Source organism: Notechis scutatus, chromosome 4 (assembly GCF_049901735.1).
Source record: "Notechis scutatus isolate UNSWTSFEM ecotype Mainland chromosome 4, rNotScu1.2, whole genome shotgun sequence".
Taxonomy (NCBI): Eukaryota; Metazoa; Chordata; class Lepidosauria; order Squamata; family Elapidae; genus Notechis; species Notechis scutatus.
In genome coordinates this window covers 136336453-136359968 of record NC_142012.1, presented here as the reverse complement: position 1 = coordinate 136359968, position 23516 = coordinate 136336453, and the positions used below count along the sequence as shown (strand labels likewise).

The 23516-nt window shown below is 34.3% G+C and overlaps 1 protein-coding gene across 2 annotated transcripts in view; it reads left to right on the top strand.

The window, feature by feature from the left end:
- WDFY1 (WD repeat and FYVE domain containing 1) overlaps positions 1 to 23516 on the top strand; it is a 29019-nt gene extending 5503 nt beyond the window's left edge. The window contains exons 5-12 of one of the 2 annotated variants that reach the window (XM_026664218.2): positions 589 to 739; positions 2605 to 2717; positions 9865 to 9991; positions 11037 to 11142; positions 12626 to 12727; positions 13333 to 13463; positions 17659 to 17767; positions 21052 to 23516. In XM_026664218.2, coding sequence (XP_026520003.1) covers positions 589 to 739; positions 2605 to 2717; positions 9865 to 9991; positions 11037 to 11142; positions 12626 to 12727; positions 13333 to 13463; positions 17659 to 17767; positions 21052 to 21111 — 899 coding nt within the window. In that variant the 3' untranslated portion in view covers positions 21112 to 23516. Of the gene's footprint in view, positions 1 to 588; positions 740 to 2604; positions 2718 to 9864; positions 9992 to 11036; positions 11143 to 12625; positions 12728 to 13332; positions 13464 to 17658; positions 17768 to 20883; positions 20923 to 21051 lie in introns of those variants that run through there. The other variant, XM_087965028.1, reaches the window with a different exon arrangement.

Genomic DNA, 23516 nt, shown 5'->3' with positions numbered 1-23516 from the left:
TTATTTTGCTTCCTCTATGAGTAGTAGTAGTAGTAGTAGTATGTGCATGTTTGTGTGGTGTATGTGCATGTGCGCGCACACAGGAAAACCAAAATATTGAAACAACATGCTGCTCTATTCATAAGAAGCTCTTTTAACTGAAATGCCAACATAATATAAGACAATCCTGTTTGAAACTAAGCCATAGTTAAGAATGTGGCCTTGAGATAAGCCTTATATTAAAATAACATGACAGCTTTTATATAAAAATTGTTGACTTTTTCCAAAACAAGACTCTTCTGATTTCAGACTAATTTTATAATGTCTCTCTTTTTCATAAATGATCTTCTTTCCTTGGTTTAATTTCATAATGTGGTGTAATTACAGTTAGGAATATATTTTATTTCTCATCTATGCTTCCCTTTTGCATTAATGAAGGGTAATGTTTCATTTCCATTTGAAGGAAATGAATAGTAAGAAAAAATTAAATGAATTAATGCCTGGTGAATACTAAAGAAAGAGAAACAAACCAAGGCTTGATCATATCTATTCCATTTCATGTATAAATATTTTTGTCTCTGTGTTATAATTTTTTGTCTGTCTGTACAGCTCACCAGAACAGAGTGTCAGCAATCACTTTTTGCCTGGAAGCAGAATGGGTGATTAGCACTGGCCACGATAAGGCAGTCAGTTGGATGTGTACCAGAAGTGGAAATATGTTGGGAAGACACTATTTCACTTCCTGGGCATCTTGCCTACAGTATCCTTCAAAGTAGCTGTTTAACCAGTCTTAATATTTTCTTGCATGTATATTTCATGCTGTGTTGGTTCTATCAAGAAAGTAATTACCTTTAAAAGTTTTTGCTACTACTGTAAATTGTAAAAGTATTATAAAAATGTTACTTGGCATATTACCATAAAGAAATGCTGGAATTTGAGACTAATACATTATTTACCAATTATGCCAAATAGACTTTCGACGGGTGGTAAATGATACCTTTCTCAAATAGTTTTCTATTGACTAGCCAACATTTCTTTCTATTGACTAGCCAACATTTCTTACCATTTAACATCCATTTTATTTAAAGAAATGGATAAATAAGATCAGGGAATGGCTGTTGCTGATTCTACTCAGTCATCTTTATCTTCCTTTCTTAGCCCTAGCTGCTGTTGCAGAAAAGAGCTGAAGAAACTGATTTTGGAAGACGAAGAGCCTTACTTTGAAATGACTGAATAATATAACATCTAGTCAAGGAAGTTGGGAACCTGTTTGTCGGGTGCTACATATGGCTGTAGTTATTTTAATGAGTTATTTCATTAAATTTATTTATAACCATAGGTTTTAACAAAATTAGTTTAATAAATGCCTTTTCTCTATGATATCCTACCTTTTTTATGTATTCCTCATCCCAATTTTGTTTTGTTTTTTGGGCTGTGAGCCTTTCATAGCCAGACATTATTGTTTCAGAATGATGTCAAAAGCCTCCAATGCATGGTTGCTAATCAGCTGGTTAAGGCAAGTTAAACAAATCTGATGTGTTCTGATGTGGACAAGTATATGTATATACATATACTGTACATTCACTTATACACATATACATATATATTGTGTACATGCGTGTATGTATGTATATATACATATATACACACACATATATGTATGTATAACTTCTTAGCCAAAAATAGTATAAATATATAGTATTACAGTATTTTCCACTGTAGAAAAGCAAACAATATTCCCCAAATGATAGAATAATATTGATTAAAAATGCTGGGTCACAAGCTGGCTTAAATGCATACGTTCTTGGTCTAGTCATGTTATGATTAACCAATTTTAATTTGGATTTATTTGGATTTTTTATATATATTGATCTGCCTGTAATGCTTGTTTGGGGAACCAGAAAGTTTTTAAATTGTTTTTAATAAGAATAGGGTAATGTGACAAAATAAATGTGTAAATTTTTTTTATGTAAATACATATGATAGGAGATTGCTTTTTCACAAAAGTTTGTTAGATTTATAGAATGGAAAAAGAAATGACAGTAGAAGAGATGTTAACAAAATAAATGTATAGAATTAATTATATAATCACTAAATGTGAATTTTAGCTGAGGGGAAAGATATTTCTTAGATGTTCTCTGAATCCGGGTTTCTCCTCAGTCTCAATAGTAGCCCCTACTAAGACTAGCTGTATGCTCACTTGTATTTCTTCTTTCAATTCTCATCATGCTGTTTTTTCTGATATTCCATCTCCTGTATAGCAGAACTACTGTTACCTACATGAGTGAAATTTTATACTGTTCTCTCTTTCTCTTTCTTCTGTCTTGTTTACAGGTGAACTTTAAGCTGGACCTATGAAAATAAATTCTATCAATGAAAAATATGCATGTTTTAGATCTGTTAACTGACAGTGATTTTTAGACATCCATAACATTTTACTTTTTTCCCCCCAAAATAAAGTAGACTCACTAATTTTTATCTGGGATTCTAAATGAACACAGGTCTGGATGCAGGTTACTAACTAAAGACAAATTAAAATAGATTACTTTTTACAGTCAGTCTCTTGCCTTCTGTTGGAACTACTGAGACTTGAAAACATATTCCTTGACTTGGGATTGTATTAAGATATGACTTTGAAACCCAGCATGCCTTTATTGGAGACTATTCTGGACAGATTACTCTGTTGAAGCTAGAACAGAGCACGAGTTCAGTGATCACAACTCTCAAGGGTCATGAAGGTAACTTGTTTTTCAGTGGAATGAAGCTCAAATTTTTCTTTTTTTATATAAAAGGAAACATTAGAGATGCAACTTGATCCTTAATATTGGAGTGAGATATCCACTATTCTCTCTCAGTCAGATTATTGCCTCAGTTTGAAATTTTGGTTAGGTTAATGGAAGCTGATTCAAAAAAAAAAAGTATTTGGCAGTCATAACTCCTATATCCACAACAATTTTCCAGTATAAGTTTGGATCAACTGTAGCATTTGGTCCATAACAGTGCATTCTAATATTCAAGTGAAAGGTTATCAAAAGATGACTAATGGTGGCCATGCTTTCTCCATCTATTATGTGGCTGGCACATAACTGCTGATCAAGGCAGTTGCCTCTTTATAATAACAGATGTTCATTCCAAATGGGTTAAACATCATTCCAGTACTTAAACATGAAGATTTAAAACTGCAGCATTTCCTTGTAATGACTGGAATTGTTAGTTCTAGTGGACTGCCATGAAGAAATATAGCTTGAAATTTTAATTAAATATGTTAATGTTTGATCAGTTTTTAAAAAACATTTTAAAAGCAATAAAATAAATCTAACCAAGTCTAAAATGAGTGTTTTATTGAACAACTTCAGTAAAATCTTAATATACATAAAAATATTTATATTAAAATGTTTTAAATGTTTGGATAAAGCAAAGCAATGAATTAGCTCTCCTGTAAATTAGGTATACAATCTTGAGTCTTTAAAAAATTCTTACTAGATTTTATGCACTTGTTTTTCAAGGTAGGTAATTAATTTTGAAATACAACTTTGAAGTGAATTTTCTTGTGAATGAAGGCAAGCATATGTGTTCCAGGATAATGTTTCAGGTTCCAACCTGGGTCGGTCATTGGGACCGGCGATTAAATTCTTCCAATTTTTGGACTCGTGCTGGACCCCGTCTTCGGGGAACTTCTCTCGAGCAGAATGATAGAGAGAAGTGATCAGAATGGTAGAAGTTACCAGAATAGTAGAGAAAAGTTCCTTGACAATGGGCTCCAGCATGAGACTGAAAGCTCAGAGACTAAATTTCTGGTCTCAGTGACTGACCCACATTGGATCCTCTTTAAATACCATTGTGTCTAACTTTTTAATGTGTTTATAATATTTTTATCTAGTAATTGTTAAAACAAATTCTTCATACATTCAACAAATTCAAACACATTTATGAAATATTCAGTAACATTTGATTACTTTTCACCTATTGGATAACCTTCTAAACTTGAGACATGAAGTTTATTCCCACTTCATATCTGTCAAGACTACTCAAATTAGGTTATTCATTATTATTTTTTACCATTAATCTTCTAAAATTCATCCTGAATCTGCTTGCAACTTTGAGTGGTTTGTATCTTATACAATTATTATTTTTACTTAATTCATCAGATAGGATTTCCCCTTTATTAGCCATTTTCTGATCTTCAAAACATTTAGCACATGCTGTCATATTCAGAAATATTTCGGGCTACTAAATTTCAGGCAATTTCAAGGCAACTAAGTCAAATACTGTTTTAAAACATGGCAAAACTTTGAATTTGACCTAAAGGTGAAAGAGTTTTCTTGATTCTTACCAAGTCTCCACTGCGTCTTAACCAATCTTTACAAGCAACTCTATGTTAGCAGTAATGAAGTCTGCATGTAATAAATGTATAAATGATAGAGATAGATATGAATCCTGTTGCGGTCATATTACCATTATCGGTTAAATTGAAACAGAATACTCATTCCTAATATTGATGTTCTCATATAAACCAAAATCAGGAAGAGATTCAACTAAGAAATTCTTTTTGAGGCAACATATTCTGAACCAGAACTGATTTACAATTGGCTTTCCACCTACAGTACTATTATCATGCCTGAATTACATTTTACTTTCCTAAATTGTCTACATTTTTTCATTATATAGTAGGTGTAGTAGGTAGAAACAAAATTAGATTTATTTATTCCCATATTGATGACACTGCAACTAAGCCTGCTGTGTAATTTCATCAGTTGCAAATCCATACTAAAAACAACCCTGTGAGCTTCCACCTTCTTTGTAAAGAAAATGTTTTATACAACTCATTACCATATTCAAACATTGATCCAAAACATATGATTACTTATTCCACATAAACATATTATTCATATGTAATTGAGAAACACTGTATTCTCCTCTAAAACAATCCCCATACCAATTTTTATTCAGTTAACTGTCCATTTTATCTTTGCTAACCTCTTGCCTAACCTGAGCTCCCTACAATTTTTTTAATGCTGGATAACCCACAACAGAACGTTTTGTTCCAGCTGGTATTTTCTTTTCCAGGGTCACCTGTTCTGCAACATACAAATACTTTACACCCCAAACTTTATCTCATAACATACTTATACATAAATCCAGACAATTATGGTTTATTTTGGAGCAACATTTGTTAAGCCATGTCTCGATGCGTATGTGAATCCAGCCTTAGAACATTTACTTATTTTCCCCACAATCGGACACTTGAGTCTTGAATCCACTTATCACTCTGTGGTAACTTTCTTTTTTAAGTTCTACATTTTAGTGGGGTAGCAAAGTTTTCCTTGAAGCTGGAGTTCTAAGATAGAGCCCAATGCTTTTATGCAATTTTATGCAATTCAGAGAGGAAAAAAAACATTTAATGACATGAAAGATCCTTACAGGGTCTATGCTAAATGGAGTAAGCATGTGATTCTAAGTAATGTTGAGCTGTATGATTATTGAGATAACTGCTCAAAATTTTACAAAACTAAAATTATAATAGGAATTTTAGTATTCTACCAGAACTATAAACCAATTTTGAACTGAACAGTTTTAATTAAAAGTTTAATGTCAAGGAAAGCCAAGGCTGTTTCCATTATTTCAGAGTACAGAACACAAAATAATGATTTAAATTACAGGAAGGCAAATTTTGGTTGAATGTCAGAAAAAATGTATTTATAGTAGGAACAGTTTGAAGTCAGAATTACCTGTTAAGAGAAGTGGTGGGATATGTTCAAATGAAGTTAGATAGCATTTGTCTAGGATGCTTTACTTTGGATGGGCAACTTCTTCCAGTTTAATTATCACTTCATTCTAAAGTTTTCTTGTGTTTGAACTATATAAACACTAGATGTCAGACTTTCAAGTGTTGAGTCTCAGCCACTTGATGTATTAATTTCCTATATCAGCTAGTCAGCAGTTTCAGCATTTATTTCATCCAATTTTTACTGTATTTTTAAATCCTAAATAAAGAGATTTGCTAATTTCTGGAGAATATTATTTATTAAGAATATCACATAACACAGGAAGAGATTTACAAAGGATTCTTAAAATCTTCGGCATTCTTAAAATGATTTCTTCCCTATTTCTCCTTTAACATCCTTTCTATTGTTTTCTTTTATTCATCTAATCATATTTATCAGATTTCTATTGCCATACGCTGGCATGTACCTTCGTAGGACAGTTAACTTTTTCTGCTCAGGTGAGATGAGCCACCGCTTAGCACACAGGTTGCAGAAGACTTGACTAAGGCAATCTACCAGTAAAATGGTACTGTGTTGCTGCATTGCCTGCTTTTCCTCTAAGGAGTTGGCAGTGCTTTATTTATAGTTTCCAGGTGCACTTCTATCCAGGCTCTTATTTCAGTTAAACCCTACACAAGATCAAACCAAAACCTGACAATGATTTTCTCCCGTTTCCTTTCTCCTTGACTCGATTTTCCCAATCTGCCCTGATGCCATTACCCAGTATGGTGAAGAGATGTCTGAATTCCTCCCCCCCCCCCCCGGCCTGTTTTTCATGTTTTGTTTCTCCCTTGTTTCTATGCAGTTGGTTAATTGGGAGATGATGAGTGCCGTATTCATTTAGTAAATACAACAGTTTTGTTTAGTGACCAAATCCTCTTCCTCTTTTTCTCCTCTTCCTCCTGGGGCCAAATTCTCATCTTCCTCGTCTTCCTTCTTGTCTCTTCCTCTTCTTCCTCCTCCCTCTTTCTCGTTGTCTTCCTACTGTTCTTCTCTTCCTATTCCCCCCTCTCCTCCTCCTCCTCTAAATTCGTCCTCTTGTTCCTTCTCTTCCTCTTTTCCTTCTCTACTTTTCTCCTTATCCTCTTCTTCCTCCTTCCTTCTCCTTTTCCTCTTCTGCCTCCACCTCCTGTTGTTCCTCCTCTTCCTCCTTCTATTCCACCACCCTCTTCCTTCTCTTCCTGAACTTTCTTCTTCACTTCCTCTTCTCCTCTTCTTCCATCTCATCACTTCCCCTTATATTTCTACCTCTTCCCTCCCTCCTCCTTTTTTCTCTTCCTTCCCCCTCTTCCTCTATTTCCTTTACCTCCTTTTCCTCTTCTCATTCTCCTCTTTCTTCTTTCTCCTCTACTTGTTCCTTTCTCTTTTTCCTCTTCTGCTTCCTCTTCCTCCCCTTTTTGTTCCTTCTCCTTCCTCTACCATCTCCTCCTCCTCCTCTTCCTTTTCTCTTTTCTCCTCCCTCTTTCTTCTCTTCCTGCACTTCCTTTTCCACTTCCCCCTCTTCCAATTCTCATCTCTTCCTCCTCTGTCTTCTACCTCCCCTCCCCTATGATAGCCTGGAGTAGGAACGTAGGACGGAGTATCACTTTAATAGAATGGGAAAAGATCTGGAGTAGAAACAATAAGATTAAAAAATCGGCAGCATATAAAGAAAACACTTATAAAATGTTTTACAGATGGCACCTTCCTCCCTCGAGATTAGCGAAGATGCGCCCCAACATGAGTCCAAAATGCTGGAAATGTAAAAAAAAAAAAAAAGAAGGAACCCTTTTTCATATGTGGTGGTCCTGTAAAGCAGTGGTCCCCAACCTTTTTTGTACCAGGGACCGGTTTCAAGCAGAAAATCTTTGCAAGGACCGGGGGGGGGGAGAGAAGAGAAGGAGGCTTCGCGCTCTCGCTGCTCCACCAGCCCAGGGGGGGGGGCTTTTCCTGTCGCCGCAGCTATTCCGAAGCGCCCGTTTCACCCCACCCGCCCGCCAGCGCGTGCGCCAATCCACAGTGTCCCGTTCTGCCTGCCTGCCTGCCTGCCTTAGTTTCTGGTTGTTTGGGAGCAGCTTCGGCTGAGAATAACTATTCGCCTCTTTTACTCAGCCGAAGCTGTTCCGATTCAACCATTAACGAAGGCAGGCAGGCAGAACGGAGCACTGGGTAACCCCCCCACGCGCGCGCACGGGCGGGCGGGCGGACGGGGGGGGGGTGGGGGTGGGGGAGAAACGGGTGCTTCGGAGGCGCTGCGGCGACAGGAAAAGCCCCCCCCTTCTTTGAAGCAGTTTCTTCCTGGGCTGGTGGAGGAGCGAGAGAGCGACTGAGAGAGCTGACCCAGAGAGAAGGACAGGGTTCGGTTGCTTCCTCCCTCCCCTTCTTTCATTTGTGTCCTTGATCCCCGATCCCAACAGCATTCACCGAAGGTGAAGAAAGCCGCCATTTTTTTAAAAAAAAAAATTCTTTGCGGCCCGGTAGAGAGTGCTCCACGGCCCGGTACCGGTCCGCGGCCCGGTGGTTGGGGACCCCTGCTGTAAAGAACCCCAAAAATACTGGCAGAAAATTAGAAATTGGTTGGAAGATATAATAAAAGAACAGATTGAGTATAAACCAGAGTCCTTCCTGTTAGGGATTTTCGATAAACAGCTACCAAAAAAAGTGAAGTACATAACAATACACATATTAACAGCGGCCAGACTAGCTTTTGCTCAATGTTGGAAGCTACCTCATATACCTACAGAACAGATGATCATCCAAAAAATCTCAGACTGTGCAGAAATGAATAAACTAACTTTAGCCTTAAAAAAATAAAGATTCTTCAATATATTATAACAATTGGAATTGCTAGTATAAATGGTTAGAACAAAAATAGATTATATATCATAAGGCAAAAAAAGAATAGGACAAATTTATATGAGTGATATATAAATAAACATATGGATAAGGTATATGTATATGGCATAATCCAAAAAAAAAGAAAAGATCTTACAAACTGTTGAAAATGAGAATGTTTTTAAGTGTTTTTCCATTCTTTTTTCTTTTTCTCTCTCTTTTCTATTTTGCTCTTCTATTTGTGTATATGTTGTTGATTTGTTTTTAATTGTAAAATTAATAAAATGGTTTTTTTTAAAAAAAAGAAAATGTAAATGCTTCCTTAACATAAGAAATCCTCTTCCCAGTTTCTGAGTTTTCCCATATATGTCATAATGCTTTTATACAAGAATTAAACTTTTATTTGACTTATAGACACCAAGTTTGGTTAAAATGTATTAATTGAAACGTTTGTTTTTACATAGTATACCTTGCTTTTTTCCCCATGAGGCATAAGATAGTTGTTAAGTTGTTATGGGTCTCCAGCTGTTAATTCTCATAACAATTCTGTAGGGTGGATTAGACCAAATTGAAATGAGTTCATTCTAAACCACCTAATGATTTAATTAACACTAAGGATTTTAAAGTTGACTTTTCTTTATTTTAATTGGCTCTCTAACCAGCACAGCACTTGCCACACTGTCTAACATTCTTTATTAAAAAAGATAGGGGAAGAAATGAAGCTTTGATAAGGTAAGCATTGATCTTGCAGATGAAGGTACACTTCAACTTCTACAAACTTCTACAGTTTCAATCCAGTTGAAATGGATTGAGGAAAATTGTACCTTTGAGAGGTCTCCTCCAGTATTTTAACTGATTTTTGGTTGTTGTTTTTAATAGATATGCATGTTGCCAAAAATGAGCATTTGTGGAAGTCTATAATGTTTTAACTAGAATTTTCAATAATTCTCATTTTACCAGGGAGTAAACCATTTATCCCATGACTACATTTAATTTGTAACTCAAAGGATACTAAAATAGCTTAAGTTCAGCAGCTGAAGAAGATTGAGATATCTGTTTTCTGTGAAGAATTCATTTAAAAAATATCCCCAAGGTAAAAATACAACTTCAACAGACATTTTTAATCAGGAGGAAAAATAATTCTCCACTTTCTCCACTATCATGTTTTCCTTTTAGCTGTTTCATTTTTCTGCAATAAAAGTATCCCTTTAAAAGATAGATTCCCATAGGATTTGTTATGTTTTTCATCCAGCACGTGTACATTGTCAACATTACACCCTTCCACTCTCACCCCATATATATATAGGAAGTATTTCTTCTTTGTGGTGGGATCCTGTTCAGCGATTACTCTTTTCTGGAGCATCTGATAACAGCATAATCATGTGGGACATTGGTGGAAGAAGAGGTCGGACCCTGCTCCTTCAAGGTCATCAGTATGTAGCAATTTTGTTTCCTAGTGTGTATTCTGATTAGCCTTTGGTGTTACTCACGTAGGGATGAAGAATTTTATTTGGTTCTCTTCTGTCAGCCACAAAACAACTAAGAACGTTGTATAATGTGTTATTGCAGTATGCTGTTTTGATTATCTTCAAAAGCACATGAAGTTTGAGATAAAGATTTGAAATCTGATGCTTTAGATCTTTCCATTTGTTTCTTAGTTTTACCTAGCTGTATCTTACACCTTAGTGCAGACACGTAGCATGCTGATAGATAAGACATATGCAAATAAATTGCAGTGATCCAGAAGAATGCAGTAGATTTCTTCTGCAATTAAGGCATTTTCTGGTAGATGATACATGAAAAGACTTTTTATTATTTGTTAATTCCCCAAGTGTCAATAAAGACTCTTGCTTCATTAGAGTCTTCTATCATTAAGGAACAGTGCTAATGACCATTCCCATGCTTCCCCAAAAGACTAAATTTTGGAAGTTATGCAAAAATCACTCTTTTACCAACCACATCACCATTTATTAAATATTTAATTCTTGCAAATGTAACAGTACATTCATAAACATTTAAGATATGCAGCCACTTAATATTTTCCTCATGTATGAATAAACAGTGTCTTCACTAAACAGCAGGAAAAAGAATTATTCTTGTTGAGGAAGGCAGAAAGATTAAAAGATCAAAATACGTTATCAAAAATTGCAGAATTTGAGCCAACATATGCTTTTACTGGATCAGTAAAATAGTTTAGCAGCTGAAATTTGCACCAGGAGTTATTCCTCAAAACATATTCTGTCCTTTAGTACCTGTTTATAATTAACCCTGAAACATCTGGAAAGATGAGAGCTTTATTCAGGTATTATATGAAAATTAATAGACATATTTTAAAAAAATCCAGCTATGCAGTTCTATATTTGAAAATGTTCTTAGCAAGCATCCATACCCACAAGATTTGAATGGTTTCGAGTCAAACATGCAAAATGTGAATGTTACATAACTTTATCATCTAGCTGATTGTTTTTTTCTTTTCAGTGACAAGGTGCAGGCCGTCTGTTACCTCCAGCTTACACGACAACTGGTTTCTTGTTCAGCAGATGGAGGGATCACAGTCTGGAATATGGATATTAGTAGAGAAGAGGTAGGAACAAAACTAAAAGTTTTTACTTGTTTATATCAAAAGGACAGATGAAAAGCTAATATCCCTTAATTATAACATTCCTGCATTCTGTTAAATCACAGCTAATTAGTCAAATTTAGCAATTAACCAGGAAAGGCATACTGGAGTGCTATTTTGGAAAATAAAGTGGGAGTGATGAAAATGACTCAAGTATACCATCCTTAGGAATTGAAATCTTGTCCTAGTTGCTAGATCATTGCCTTTTAAGAATCTTTTATGTTTAAGAAACATTTTAAATTTAAAGATAAATGATAACATTGAGAGCGTACTGAAGTATAATATTGACATATCTCTTCGTATCTCGAATATCTAGCAAGTAGTTCAAAACATAGGTTGTGTGCTGTAAAATATACAATATGCAATCCTACATATTTGTTATCTTCCCATTAATAGAAACATTTGAGAAACATTGGTATCTGGAAATAACCTTGGTTTTCTATATTAAATAAAATTTTAAACAAGAAAAAATATTAAAAGTTGTAGTGCCATCATATTTCAAGATTATCCTTCAAGTCCAGAATAGTACTGAAGATGCTGTTACAGTGAGGTTACCATTGTGTTAGTTTATGGTAACCAAAAATTGGAAGGTACCTTATTTCAGACTAACATATTTTATTCAGATTAACTCCCTTAATTAAAAGCATTGTGTATATTTGATGAAATTTCTGGAATCTTAATGTCTTTGAATAAAATTAGTTAGATTACCAGCCATTCAAAAATGGCTGTAATTTCTGTTGGCTCAGCCCTTTTTCCATGCATAAAAATGTCTATTTAAAAAATAATTGGTTATTTTGGAAGAACAGATTTATAAGGCAATACATGATTTTCCAAAAGCTCTGTTTGCAGTGAGACCAAGAATGGAAACCAGCCCTTATACAGAAAAATTGATCAAGGCAGTTGTTGATTAAATAACACTGATGGTACCTCAGAATGCGAACAAATCATATTTAATATCAAATTATGACTGAAAGTAAAGACATAATGGTTTTGTTGTAGAAAAACTCAGCTTTTCAGTTACCCAGTACTTTTTCTTAATCATCCAAATCCTGGAAAAAAAACGGAAGCCCTTAACCCCATACAGGAAGTTAATTGTTGAAGTGTAGAAAAAGCATATTTCTCATTAATGTGGTGAAATGAAAACTGCGTCAACAAATTAAGCGTAGGAGGCATCTGAGAGGCAGCTTTAGTGACCTCATCTACACCATTTACGACTATATTCCTCTAAGTAGATCTGAGGGGAAGCAAATTTTATAAAGCACTCTGACTTCCAAGGACACTGCTGTAATAGCCTTTATCTGTGAACTGTACGCTTTATCTATTTCTAATTGTATCTAAATAAAAAAGGTATACTTTAATTCAACTTACATTTTTAAAGCCAGGAAGTTCTCCCCCCCTCCCCCTCCAGAATGACATATTTAAGTGTTTCTGTCAACTCTTTTTCCAGGCCCCACAGTGGTTAGAAAGTGATTCTTGTCAGAAATGTGAACAGCCATTTTTCTGGAATATAAAGCAGATGTGGGATACAAAGACCCTGGGTCTGAGGCAGGTAAGAAGTTAGCAGTGTTTTATTTATAACTATATGAAAGCTAAAGAATATTTAGAATATATAGAATGCATCTTTTTGAAATAGTTCTTGACTGCCATGCATGCTTCTTTCTCATCTTTCATGGCCTTTCAGAGCAATATAGTTCTTCTGGATTTTAAGTAAACCTTTCTTCAACCTAGAATTCACCTGATATATTGGAAATGTACCTTTCAGAATTCCCAACAAGTAGGGGTTCATCATCTAGTGGAAGCATTAAAAACTGTACTCCTGGATGGGATAAATTAGGTAATTTCTTTATGCATCTGAGCACAAATTAGTAGTCTGCATTAGATTTATCTAGATCAGGTTATGTACAAATCTATAATGGTCATTATGATTTCGCTTATTAACTGAGATTTTTATCTGGCATACATTAGGCTGCTGTCTTTAGGAGATTAACCAGGATAGATCTATAGAGATAGTGGACTTCTTTGATGAAAGTTCATTGAATGCACAGTTGAACTCATTTGGCTGAAAACACGAAAATTTGATTGCTTCCGTCTTAATATTTGGCTTAATTTGGAATATATTTCTGATTGCTTCTCATTTTCATTTCCATTATCCAGCATCACTGTAGGAAATGTGGTCAAGCAGTATGTGGCAAATGCAGCACGAAACGCTCCAGCTATCCCATAATGGGCTTTGAATTCCAAGTCCGGGTTTGTGACTCTTGTTTTGAGTCTATCAAAGATGAAGAGTGAGTACTATAGCTTAGAAGACTATGACTTACTGCCCTTTAGTTCTAAACCTGAGATTTGAGGCCAAAATAGTACGTATGTTAGATAAGAACTATAGATATCCTTCCTTTCATAAGGTTTTTTAAATTCATTTTCTTTAAAGTTAATGTGTGTAGGAAATAAAATTGGTTGCACAATTATGTTTTACTATCTGCTGGTTCATTTCTAGTAATATGTCCAAATACTATTATAATAGAACAAAGGAAAAATAGGTTTTCTTAATTTCTTTCCAAGAACTATTATTTATTTGTAAAAATATTCCTAGAGAAATAATCATACATCAAATATACCATAGGAAGAGTCATCTCCATTCACAATGATTTCTTATTCAAAGCTGTTTGGAATAACACCAGGTTTTAATGGCTTTCTAGACAGTTAATAGGGAAAAAACCAGTTATAATAAGGAGATTGATGGGGTGCTTTCACAAAGAATGGAAGATGTAATGGAAACATCTTATTCCCATAGTCTCTATAGATGAAAGTCCTTTAGGTTATAACCCATTTTCCCAGTTCTTATTGAACAGGCAGAAACCATTATGAATAGGTGATTTGGGGTTATCTAAGTCCCAAACCACATAAGAGCTTATAAATAACAGCAGTTTGAATTGCTTTCAGTTCACTAATCAATTCAAATCCTGTAGAAAAATGAAGAAGTGGGTTTTTTTTTTAGAAAAAGGGAGCTAATGCAATCAGTTCTTAGTTTCTAGGGACAAATCCAAAAGTTGACAATATACCAACCCTAATGCAGGGATTGTCAGAAACAAAACTTGTATTTTAAGAAGTTATTACTGTGATTTCTGTTTAGCAAAAGTAAAGGATGAGAAATCTATCAAAGTCATAAAATGTTATACTGAGTTACAAATGTTCAATCTTCATCATTATTTTGAAGATATAATATATGTACATATTTTTCAGAATTCCATTAATTGCATTCAAATTTGCCTTGGATAAGCATGCATAAATCCAAATTATATTCTTTCCATTTTTACAAAGGTGTTCTACCATTTAATATATGGCTTGCAGTAGCTCAATTAAAGAAAAATGTGGATTCACCTTCCTCCCTTCTTATTTTTAGTTTTTTTCTTATTGTTGTTGTAGTACTTCTTCCACTAGTTTTAGTGTCACATACATTGCACATTTTTTCACAGTGCGTGTTTTATATTCTAGAATGAATCAAAATTACAGCTTTCATTGTTTCGTTCTTGCTTTTTATCCTTTCATGTTTTGACATATTTGTATTAATAAGATGGCTAAAACAAGCATTCTTCTATATCAGGAGGGAGATATTTTTCACAGGCTCTTTATAAATTATCTGTTAAAACCTCTTGCAAGCTTCTGTTCTTTTTCTGGCAATGTTCTAATCTGGGAGGAAAATAGCAGAGAGAAAGAAATAGGGGACAGAGCAGAAAGAGAGAAATGATCAAAGTTCACGTCATCATTGAAACTGCCTCATTACAAAATTAGTTCCCAGATCATCATTTGTTAAATAAATAGATGAGGAGTTGAAGTGTTCATTCAGCAGTCAAGGTGTAAGTGCTATTTACTTTGCCTTGACCCATCCTAGGTATAGTCCCAAGTCCTTGAACCCTTTAATGATTTCTCATGAAATCTACACCTAGTTTATATTCCAGATATGACTTGCTATTGTTTCATGGCTGGTGGCTGTGTGCCTTTCTTCCTGCCTATTAACTTTTCAGCCTAGTGATTTGGGTCTAGAATTTGATGTAGGTTTGATTAACTACTAGGCAAAATTATGGTTTGTTTTTAACTTGTTTTCAAGTTAGTTTTGACTCTGGCAACTGTTTGGACATGTCCATGCAGTTTTTGTAGCAACATTTCAGAAATGGTTTTTGATTTGCTTATTTTCTACCTCTCTTTTTTCCCCTTCTGTACAGTTATGTCCAATTTGAAGAAGCTGTCTGGACAGTTCTCTTTGCAAGGGTTTTTAGAAATGGTTTGTCATTGCCTAGGATTGAAAGACATGACTGGTTAGATGTCACCTGTCTGGCTTCATGCTAGCTTTAACCAAATAATTGGAAGCTCTAGAACCTTTAATAATACTTCTACTCATATCGGCTTTGGCTAGCCAGGCAGGATACTAGATGGTAGTTTTTATATAGCAACATTTAAAACATATTTAAAAATTACATAGAATGATCTAGGAGAAAACTTAAGGCTACTAAAAGTCAACCCTGACTTAATGGTGTATAATCAATCAATCAGTCAAGCATAGAAGCAAAGTCCTTGTGTACTTCTTTCTTCTGCTACACCATTATCAATCGGTGGAACAGACAATTTATAAAACACTCTTGCTTTGTTTCTTCTATTTTTCATGTCTAATGCTTCAGTTTCACCTCTGCATTCTGTTTCTTCAGCCGCCAACTTTCTTTTGGTAATTGAACCTTAATTTCCCAAGCGAATCTGAGAATCTCTGTACAGACTTTCTCAAGCACCAGTTGGAATTCCCGATTGAGTAATTCTGGTTCTATTTCTCCATCTTTTTTTTTTTTTTACTTTTTTGCCATGTTCGTGTTTGCAGTTTGTGATAGCACAATTACCTATGATAACATAAATCTTTCTTCACCCATGTTGCCTCATTGTCAGCCGATAGGTAAAAAGCCTTGAGATGTCATTAAGTAGTCTGGTTTCACCCTTGAGCCAATACTCTGTAGTTCACTCTCCCTTCAAGTTCATTCCCTTGTATAGTTTCAAGTCAAAATCGGTTGTGCTTTGTCACACATTATCTTGGAGGTAAGGTCATTGGACCTGTTATGAGTATCAGGGGAAGTATATTACGTGACCGTTGAACATGTATACTCATTTCTCACTAAGTAGCCTTCAGGCAAATATTTGTCTTCCATTGTTAGCTTTTCCATTTGCATTTTATTTCCTGAGTTCCTTCATACCTGTTACGAGTAATTTTCAACATAGTTTATCTTCAAAAAAAGGAATGTTTTGCCACTTCTAAAGTATTCTGAATTTTATTTTTACCTTTGATTTCAAATATTTCACACTGCTCAGAAAATGAGGGTTGTTTTTGATAGTTATTTAAATATATATGTATATGTGTGTGTGTGTGTGTGTGTGTGTGTGTGTGTATCATATAAGCTAAAAGAATAAAAATGTAAAGTGGAGGATAATCGAAAAGAAAAATTTAAAAATGATAAATTAAAGTAAAAGAAATTTATAAAGAAATTACTTCCTCCTTTATCACAGCAAGTAACTTAGTAATTCATCACCTTCTCATAAAATACAACAAATGATTTCTTTTCCCCATTCTTCCCAGAAAATAATGAGGTTTGTTGAATTAGTATTGTTTTGTACCAACTCATGGATGGATAACAAAATAACTCAGATATGGAAACAGTGCAGTAGTAGGAAAATACCCCTTAAATTAAAGGTTAAAATCAGTGCTTGAAGGAAAGCATGTTAACATTTTTTCTTGCAACAGTGTGGCTTCTGTATGGAAGACACTGTATGCTTTCCTGTCATAACATTGTTAATTTGTTAGAACTTTAATATCTGTCCCTTTTAACCAAACATACCCACTTTAATTCTTCCCCATTTGTTAGGGCATTTGCTGAATTAACTATTCTTCCTTATAAGAATACTGAATGCTATCTATCTTCTAAAGCAGCATGTCAGAAGCATCCATTCCTGAAACAGAAAAATCAGTATTAATTAGATCTTCTGTGTTTGCATTATAACTTCAAAATGATGTTTTAAATTAGTTCTTGCTTCTCTATGTGTGTATTTGTGTATATATGTATGTGTGTGTGCACAATATTGCAAACATGTTGGCACAGAGTCTTCAGCAAATATAAATGGGATGGCATGTAGATTTGTTCAAATCTTAATGCTGGGATTTTATTGTTTTTCTATATCCTTTATTTCATGTTTGCATAGTTCAGATTCAACATGATCTTAAGCTAACTGGCTGCTTCTTCAAATATAATTATGAGGGAGCTGGGCAGTTTCTAAATTTGATGTATAAATAAATAAATTCAAATGATTAAAATGGTCTTGAGCTTGACATATTTGCTTTAAGAAGCATTACTTTGCATAAGTCTTTGTTTTTGTATTGCTGTCTTTTGCCCCTGAATTAAATAGATCTGAAAGATTGCTGTTACTTAAATTCTGTCTTCTCTCTTCCAGTCGCACTTCTTTGGCAACTTTTCATGAAGGAAAACACAACATATGCCATATGTCCATGGATATTTCAAGGGGACTTATGGTAACATGCGGAAGTGATCGTGTAGTAAAGGTAAGCTATTCTTTTGTTAATTACATAAAATATATTTTAGGCTAGTTGTGCTTTATTGTCCTCCAATGCTCTTTATCTTAATTTTTAAGAAGAGCAAACGGAGGAAGGAAAGAGGGAAAATAATTTTCATGTTTAGGTTAGAAGGTTACATATGTTCTCAAGTTGAAGCCTGGTTTATTTGGTCATTTCTAAATCCAACCACTTTCAGGCAACTCACTGGAAGAAAACAACTGTAAAATCTCATTTTACAATATTTGTATATACATTAAGTATATATTTGTATAGGTTAAGAATGCACTCATTGAGTGGCACGGCCTAGAGATGAAGACACTCGCTTCACACTCGGGAGGCTGACAGTTCAATCCTAGGCAGCGACAGATGTTTATCAGGGCACAAAGAGTACATATCTGCTGCGAACTTCACATAGGAAGGGTATCTGGCCAGTAAACAGTCAGCTCTATTTACTTGCCACAACTATATTCTGATAAAAGGATTTTTAGGGTCATAAAAAGAAAAAGAATAACGCACTCATTATGATAAATAAAAATATCTATTAAGATTAAACTCCATTAGAATATTTTTTGGAGAAAATCTTAAGCTCAGAAGTGGAACAAAACTGCTAAATCTAGAACAGCAAATAGCTATGCCAGGTTAAATATGGAAGTTCAGGGTTGTTGGTTTTTTTCATCATTACCAGTTCCCCTTGATTAACCTGTTCTTTTTTAAATATTATTTTTTTCATAATAACTTCCCTATCTGTCAAGATCATTATTAAAGTATATTTTTCTGAAGTAACCTGTTTTCCCTTCTTAAAAATAATAAAGAACAAAAAAAAAACTCCTATGATTTACTGCACAGAAATTTTTCCCAAAGTCTTGAAATATAGTTTTTTCCAATGTCTGGAAGGAATCATGTTGAAGAGTGCTAAGATGCTATGTGGAATAATAAGATTAAAGAACTAACATATAGTGAAAAGTGGATTTACAAAATTCACTTGTAGCTTCATGAATTAACTTCTGTATAATGTGAGGGGGATCTCATCTACTTGTCTCAGAAATCCTTTGAATTTTACATTCTGACCTCCCTCCCTTGGTGGAGCTATGGTAGTTACTGCTACTACCATGTATTTGTACTAGACTGTGATGTGTGGGGAAGATATGGATTCTATAATCTGAGCACCTTACTGACGTAACCTTACTAATCACAGCAGTAGTAAAATAAACTCTGAAGCTCTGTTTTGACCATGTGATTTTTAGAGTGTGTCACTAAAAATCCTCAAAATCATCTTTATTAAAAATAAGAAAAAGTAAAGTATTTCTGTTCAGCTTAAGGCAGTCATATCAAAAGCCATTAATGTTACAAGAAATAAAAATGCTAAACTTTAGAGAATCCAAAAGATTTACACAACAACAATATAAGATCATGGGCAGATCCCAAGGTAGTATGGATCAGTAAATAATTTGGGGAACACCACAGTACTATTAAAGTTGTTCAAATAAACTAAAGTTTCATTGAGAAAACTGTCAGAAAATTTGAAACTTAGCACAATTAAGTAAACATTTATTTCCCTGTCTTTAACCGAGTAACAATTCCTTGAATCAGAAGTTTCTAACCCAACTTTATTTGTACTTCCTTTCTGTTTTCGGATTTCAGAAAATTACCAGATTTAATCTGAAACAAATGATAATAGTTTTCCTTCCACTACCCAGGACATATATTTGTTTCTCCTCGATAATTTCTCTCCCCCCACCCCCCATTTTCAATAAAACAAAGACTTTTTCACATATATGGGTTGAAGGCAAGCTCATTCTTCATGAGTAGTAACATATTCGAGAAAAAATATTGTTTGGAAAATTTGCCAGGGAAGGGTTGGAAGGGGACTTATGCTCACAAAAATCATACTTGAGTTAAATCTTTATTAAAATAATAAAATGGAAGAGGATGCAAGATTTTTGGTTCCATTATTAGATATTTTAAAAAACAAGGGAGAAAGGGAATAAAACAAAAAGCCTTAAATATTAACTAAACGTAACAGCCTACGAATTTTATTGCTCATATATACTCTTAAAACAGTGTAGTAAAACATGTACTTTTGATTATTTTATTTTATTTTTGTAGTGGGTGAATATGGTTGTTATATGTTTTTTATAATATGAATTGCCTGCCTGCATTTGGTAAATGATATTAAATTTCTAATAATTAAAAGTCTTTCTGCCAAGCTTTTATAATTTGGGAGGAAGTAGAGATTCATTTAAACACATCTTTTTGGGAATTGGGGGATAGACTGCATTTATGTGACAGCATGGTGAAACTAAATGAGCATTAGTGATTATCCTGTCTGCTATCACCATAAATGTTATGATGATGGGGAGTGTCAGGATTATAGATGGGCAGATTGTTCCATATTCTCATTCACTCTATCTTCTTTCCCTATTTAAGTATTTTATGAACATTGGGGGGAAACAGAGCTGTTTTAAGACATAGCATATATCTTTTGTAGCTTATGAAACGCCACATTTCTATACAACCTGGAGTTGAGATTTGAATTTATGTTCCACAATCAGAGTCAATACAGATTGCCTTACAAACGAAGGCAAATATACCGTATTTTTTTGCACTATAAGATGCACCTGACCAAAAGATGCACCTAGGTTTAGAGGAAAGAAACGGAAAATGACAAAGACAGAAAAGACGGACTTCAGCACTGTAAAAGGACCCTGCCGCCACAGCTCATATTTTTCGCTCCATAAGATGCACAGACATTTTCACCCACTTTTGGGGCAGGGGGGGAGTGACTTATGGAGCAAAAAATATGGTATGTTTTCCAGGATAATGTTGCAGGATCCAATCTAAGTTGGTCACTGGAATCGGAGATTTAGTCTTCTGAGTTTTCGTACTTGTACTTGTTTGGAGGCCACATATTCTGAGGATGGGCTCCAGCAAGAATTTAAAAGCTCTGAAAATTAAACTTCGGTGACCAACCCAGATTTGATTCTGCAACAATTGCCTTTTATTAATCATAGTTTAGCTACATACATTGTATATTGCTTATTTGCTGAGATACTCTATTTCCTATTTTATTCTACTGTCATGGGCTATCTTTGAGTCCCTTCTAGAAGTCTACACGTGAGAGAAGGTAAGATTTAAATATTTTGAAGTGGCAAAGTTGTCTTGACTACACTTACATAATGTAGCTATCCCCATGCAAATATAAACATTTAGAAATTTTAAAAATGCTTGTTCAGGATGTGGATCATGTGTCTTTTTTATATCTTATTTTTTAGATTTGGGACATGACACCAGTAGTGGGTTGTAGCCTTGCAACTGGATATACTTCCCGTTGATCTGTGCTTTTTCAGAATAGTATACTGTATGCGTCAAATGGATATATTCCATCTCATTCCTGCCACACATGCCGGCTGCTTGACTTTGAGAATATCATTTTCCTAAGATGGACATTTTTGTTTTTGTGGGACAGAATCCTTGCTTAGAGCTTTCGAAGAATGGTGGAAGGTACCAGGTACAAGTTGATGGCCTGTGGAATGAATAATAGGAAGATTTATATACAACAAAATATCCGGCCTAGGAAGACCACTCATAGCTTGATTTACTTGTAGCATTCAGTGTGTTTTCTCTGCTGAAATGATATTGTACTGTGGCTAAGGGTTAAAATGAGTACAGTATACTTTAGTGACAACAAAACGTTCAAAATAGCAGTAATGTATTCTTTGTAAACTGTCCCTGTAGACTAGTTTTGTCTTATGAATAGTCACTGTGAATAATGGCTCACAGACTTTGAATATAACTTTGCCAGCAGGAGGAGAAAAAAATCTTTCCCGGCAGCATTGCAATAGGGGTGGCAGCATATTGATAGTGTTTTGGACTGTTTTGTTTCTCTGTTAGATTTAATGTTGTTCCAGTTTTAAATTGTCTACTGAGGAGGGGGTGGGTAGATCCTTGGCAAAACACTAAAAATGGTTTCAATAATGGCTGAAGCTAAATGAGGAGTTTGAATCATACTTTTTGTATGTAGTAAAATGGTATAGTTAAGGCTTGGTGAACTAGACAGTAAAGGTTTGTTGAACAGAAACCCAATTTGTGATGTACAGGTATCAAGTTTCTCTAAAGCCAGTTCCAAATCAGATTTTTAATTCAATTTCAGCAATAACTAGCATTGTACCAGAAAACTTGCATGTTAACTGCTGCAAGTAAAAATGATAGGAATAGGTAAATTTAATAGATAAATAAATTAAAATAATGGGGGGAAGTGTGTACATTAAAATTTGTCATTACTTTTGAAAATGAAAATACCTTGTTATAGTACAGAATTTTAAAGAGAAATTTCAGGTTGCTGTTATTTTCATGTTGAAGGTTAAATTGTATGACTAAATGTAGCTTTATAAAATATGGTATAGAATCATCAACAATGAAATTAAATAATTGCTAATTAAAATTGATGGGAAACATTCATTTCAAAGTGTTACACAGGTAGACTGTTCAATCTGCCCTCCAATTAAAACAATTTTTTGTATGCAAATAGTGAAATCAGCCACTTCTTTTAGGGGATATTTAAAAGTAAGTGAAAAATATGCTTTCCCATCTTTCTCAAGGAAAGTTGTTTAGGTTAATCATGAAGCTATATCATCATGTTAAAATGTAAGCCTCAAAGAATCTTTAAAAAAAAAGATTTAGGGCAATATGTATGAAGAAGGGAATTATATATCCTGAGGGATGAGTGTTGGAAAGTCATATAAGATGAATATAATCAATGCTATTGTTATTGAATTATTGCTCATAAACTTCTTACTTGATGCTAATTTTGATGGAGGAACAGAGATTAAAAATGAAAGGAAGAACCAAACATTTCAGCAATATCACTATACAAATAAATTAAATCATAAAAAGGTGGTTTTGATAAAATGGTTTCATTATTCTACTTACCTGCCTTATTGAGAACTTTAACTTGTTTGAATTAAACCAGAATTAATAATTTAACCTCAGTGTCCCGCTTACAATGAAATGTATATCTGGGTTGCACAAAATCATTTGTAGTTTTCCTCCCCAACCCTCTTAATATCTCTTAAACTTTGGATAACCTACTGGTGCCAGAGAATTCCCATGTCTCAATATTTCTACATATAGAGAAGGCCACCTACTGTTTTCACTTATTAATTGTACAGATTGCACAAAAATACATTGAAAGATTTGGCAGTTCCACTCAAAATTATCCATCATTTTTTTGCCAGATTTGCTCCAGGACTGAAGAATATTTTGCTGGTTGGGGATAGGGTAGATAGCAAATATTATTAATATTGAAGAGAGTTTAAACAGATACACAAAGAAATGTTGGCAAAACACTAATGTTGTTTCTATATCCAATGTTGATGTTTTTCTGATAAGACACAGACCTGTAAAAACTCTTATTGCTTGCTTTGGAAATGAAATGCTTTTGTGCTTGGGAAGAGAATAAGGATCATGTTGTACATGGTAACAAAATTGGCCCTGTACTCTAAATGTGCAATCATTCAGATTTGACTTATTTACTATGTTTGTTTTTCCCCCTGAAGCCTTTCTTCATGGGAGAACCAGAAGGACTAATGTATTTTTGTCTGATGACCGTATTCTTGTGAAACATTGTATCTTTCATTATCTGAAAAACTGTTATTACTGTTTGTTGTTCTCTTTTTTGTCTTAAAAAATGAAAGAAAAAAAGGTTTGACTATTGTATAATAAAAATATTTCCTGTAAA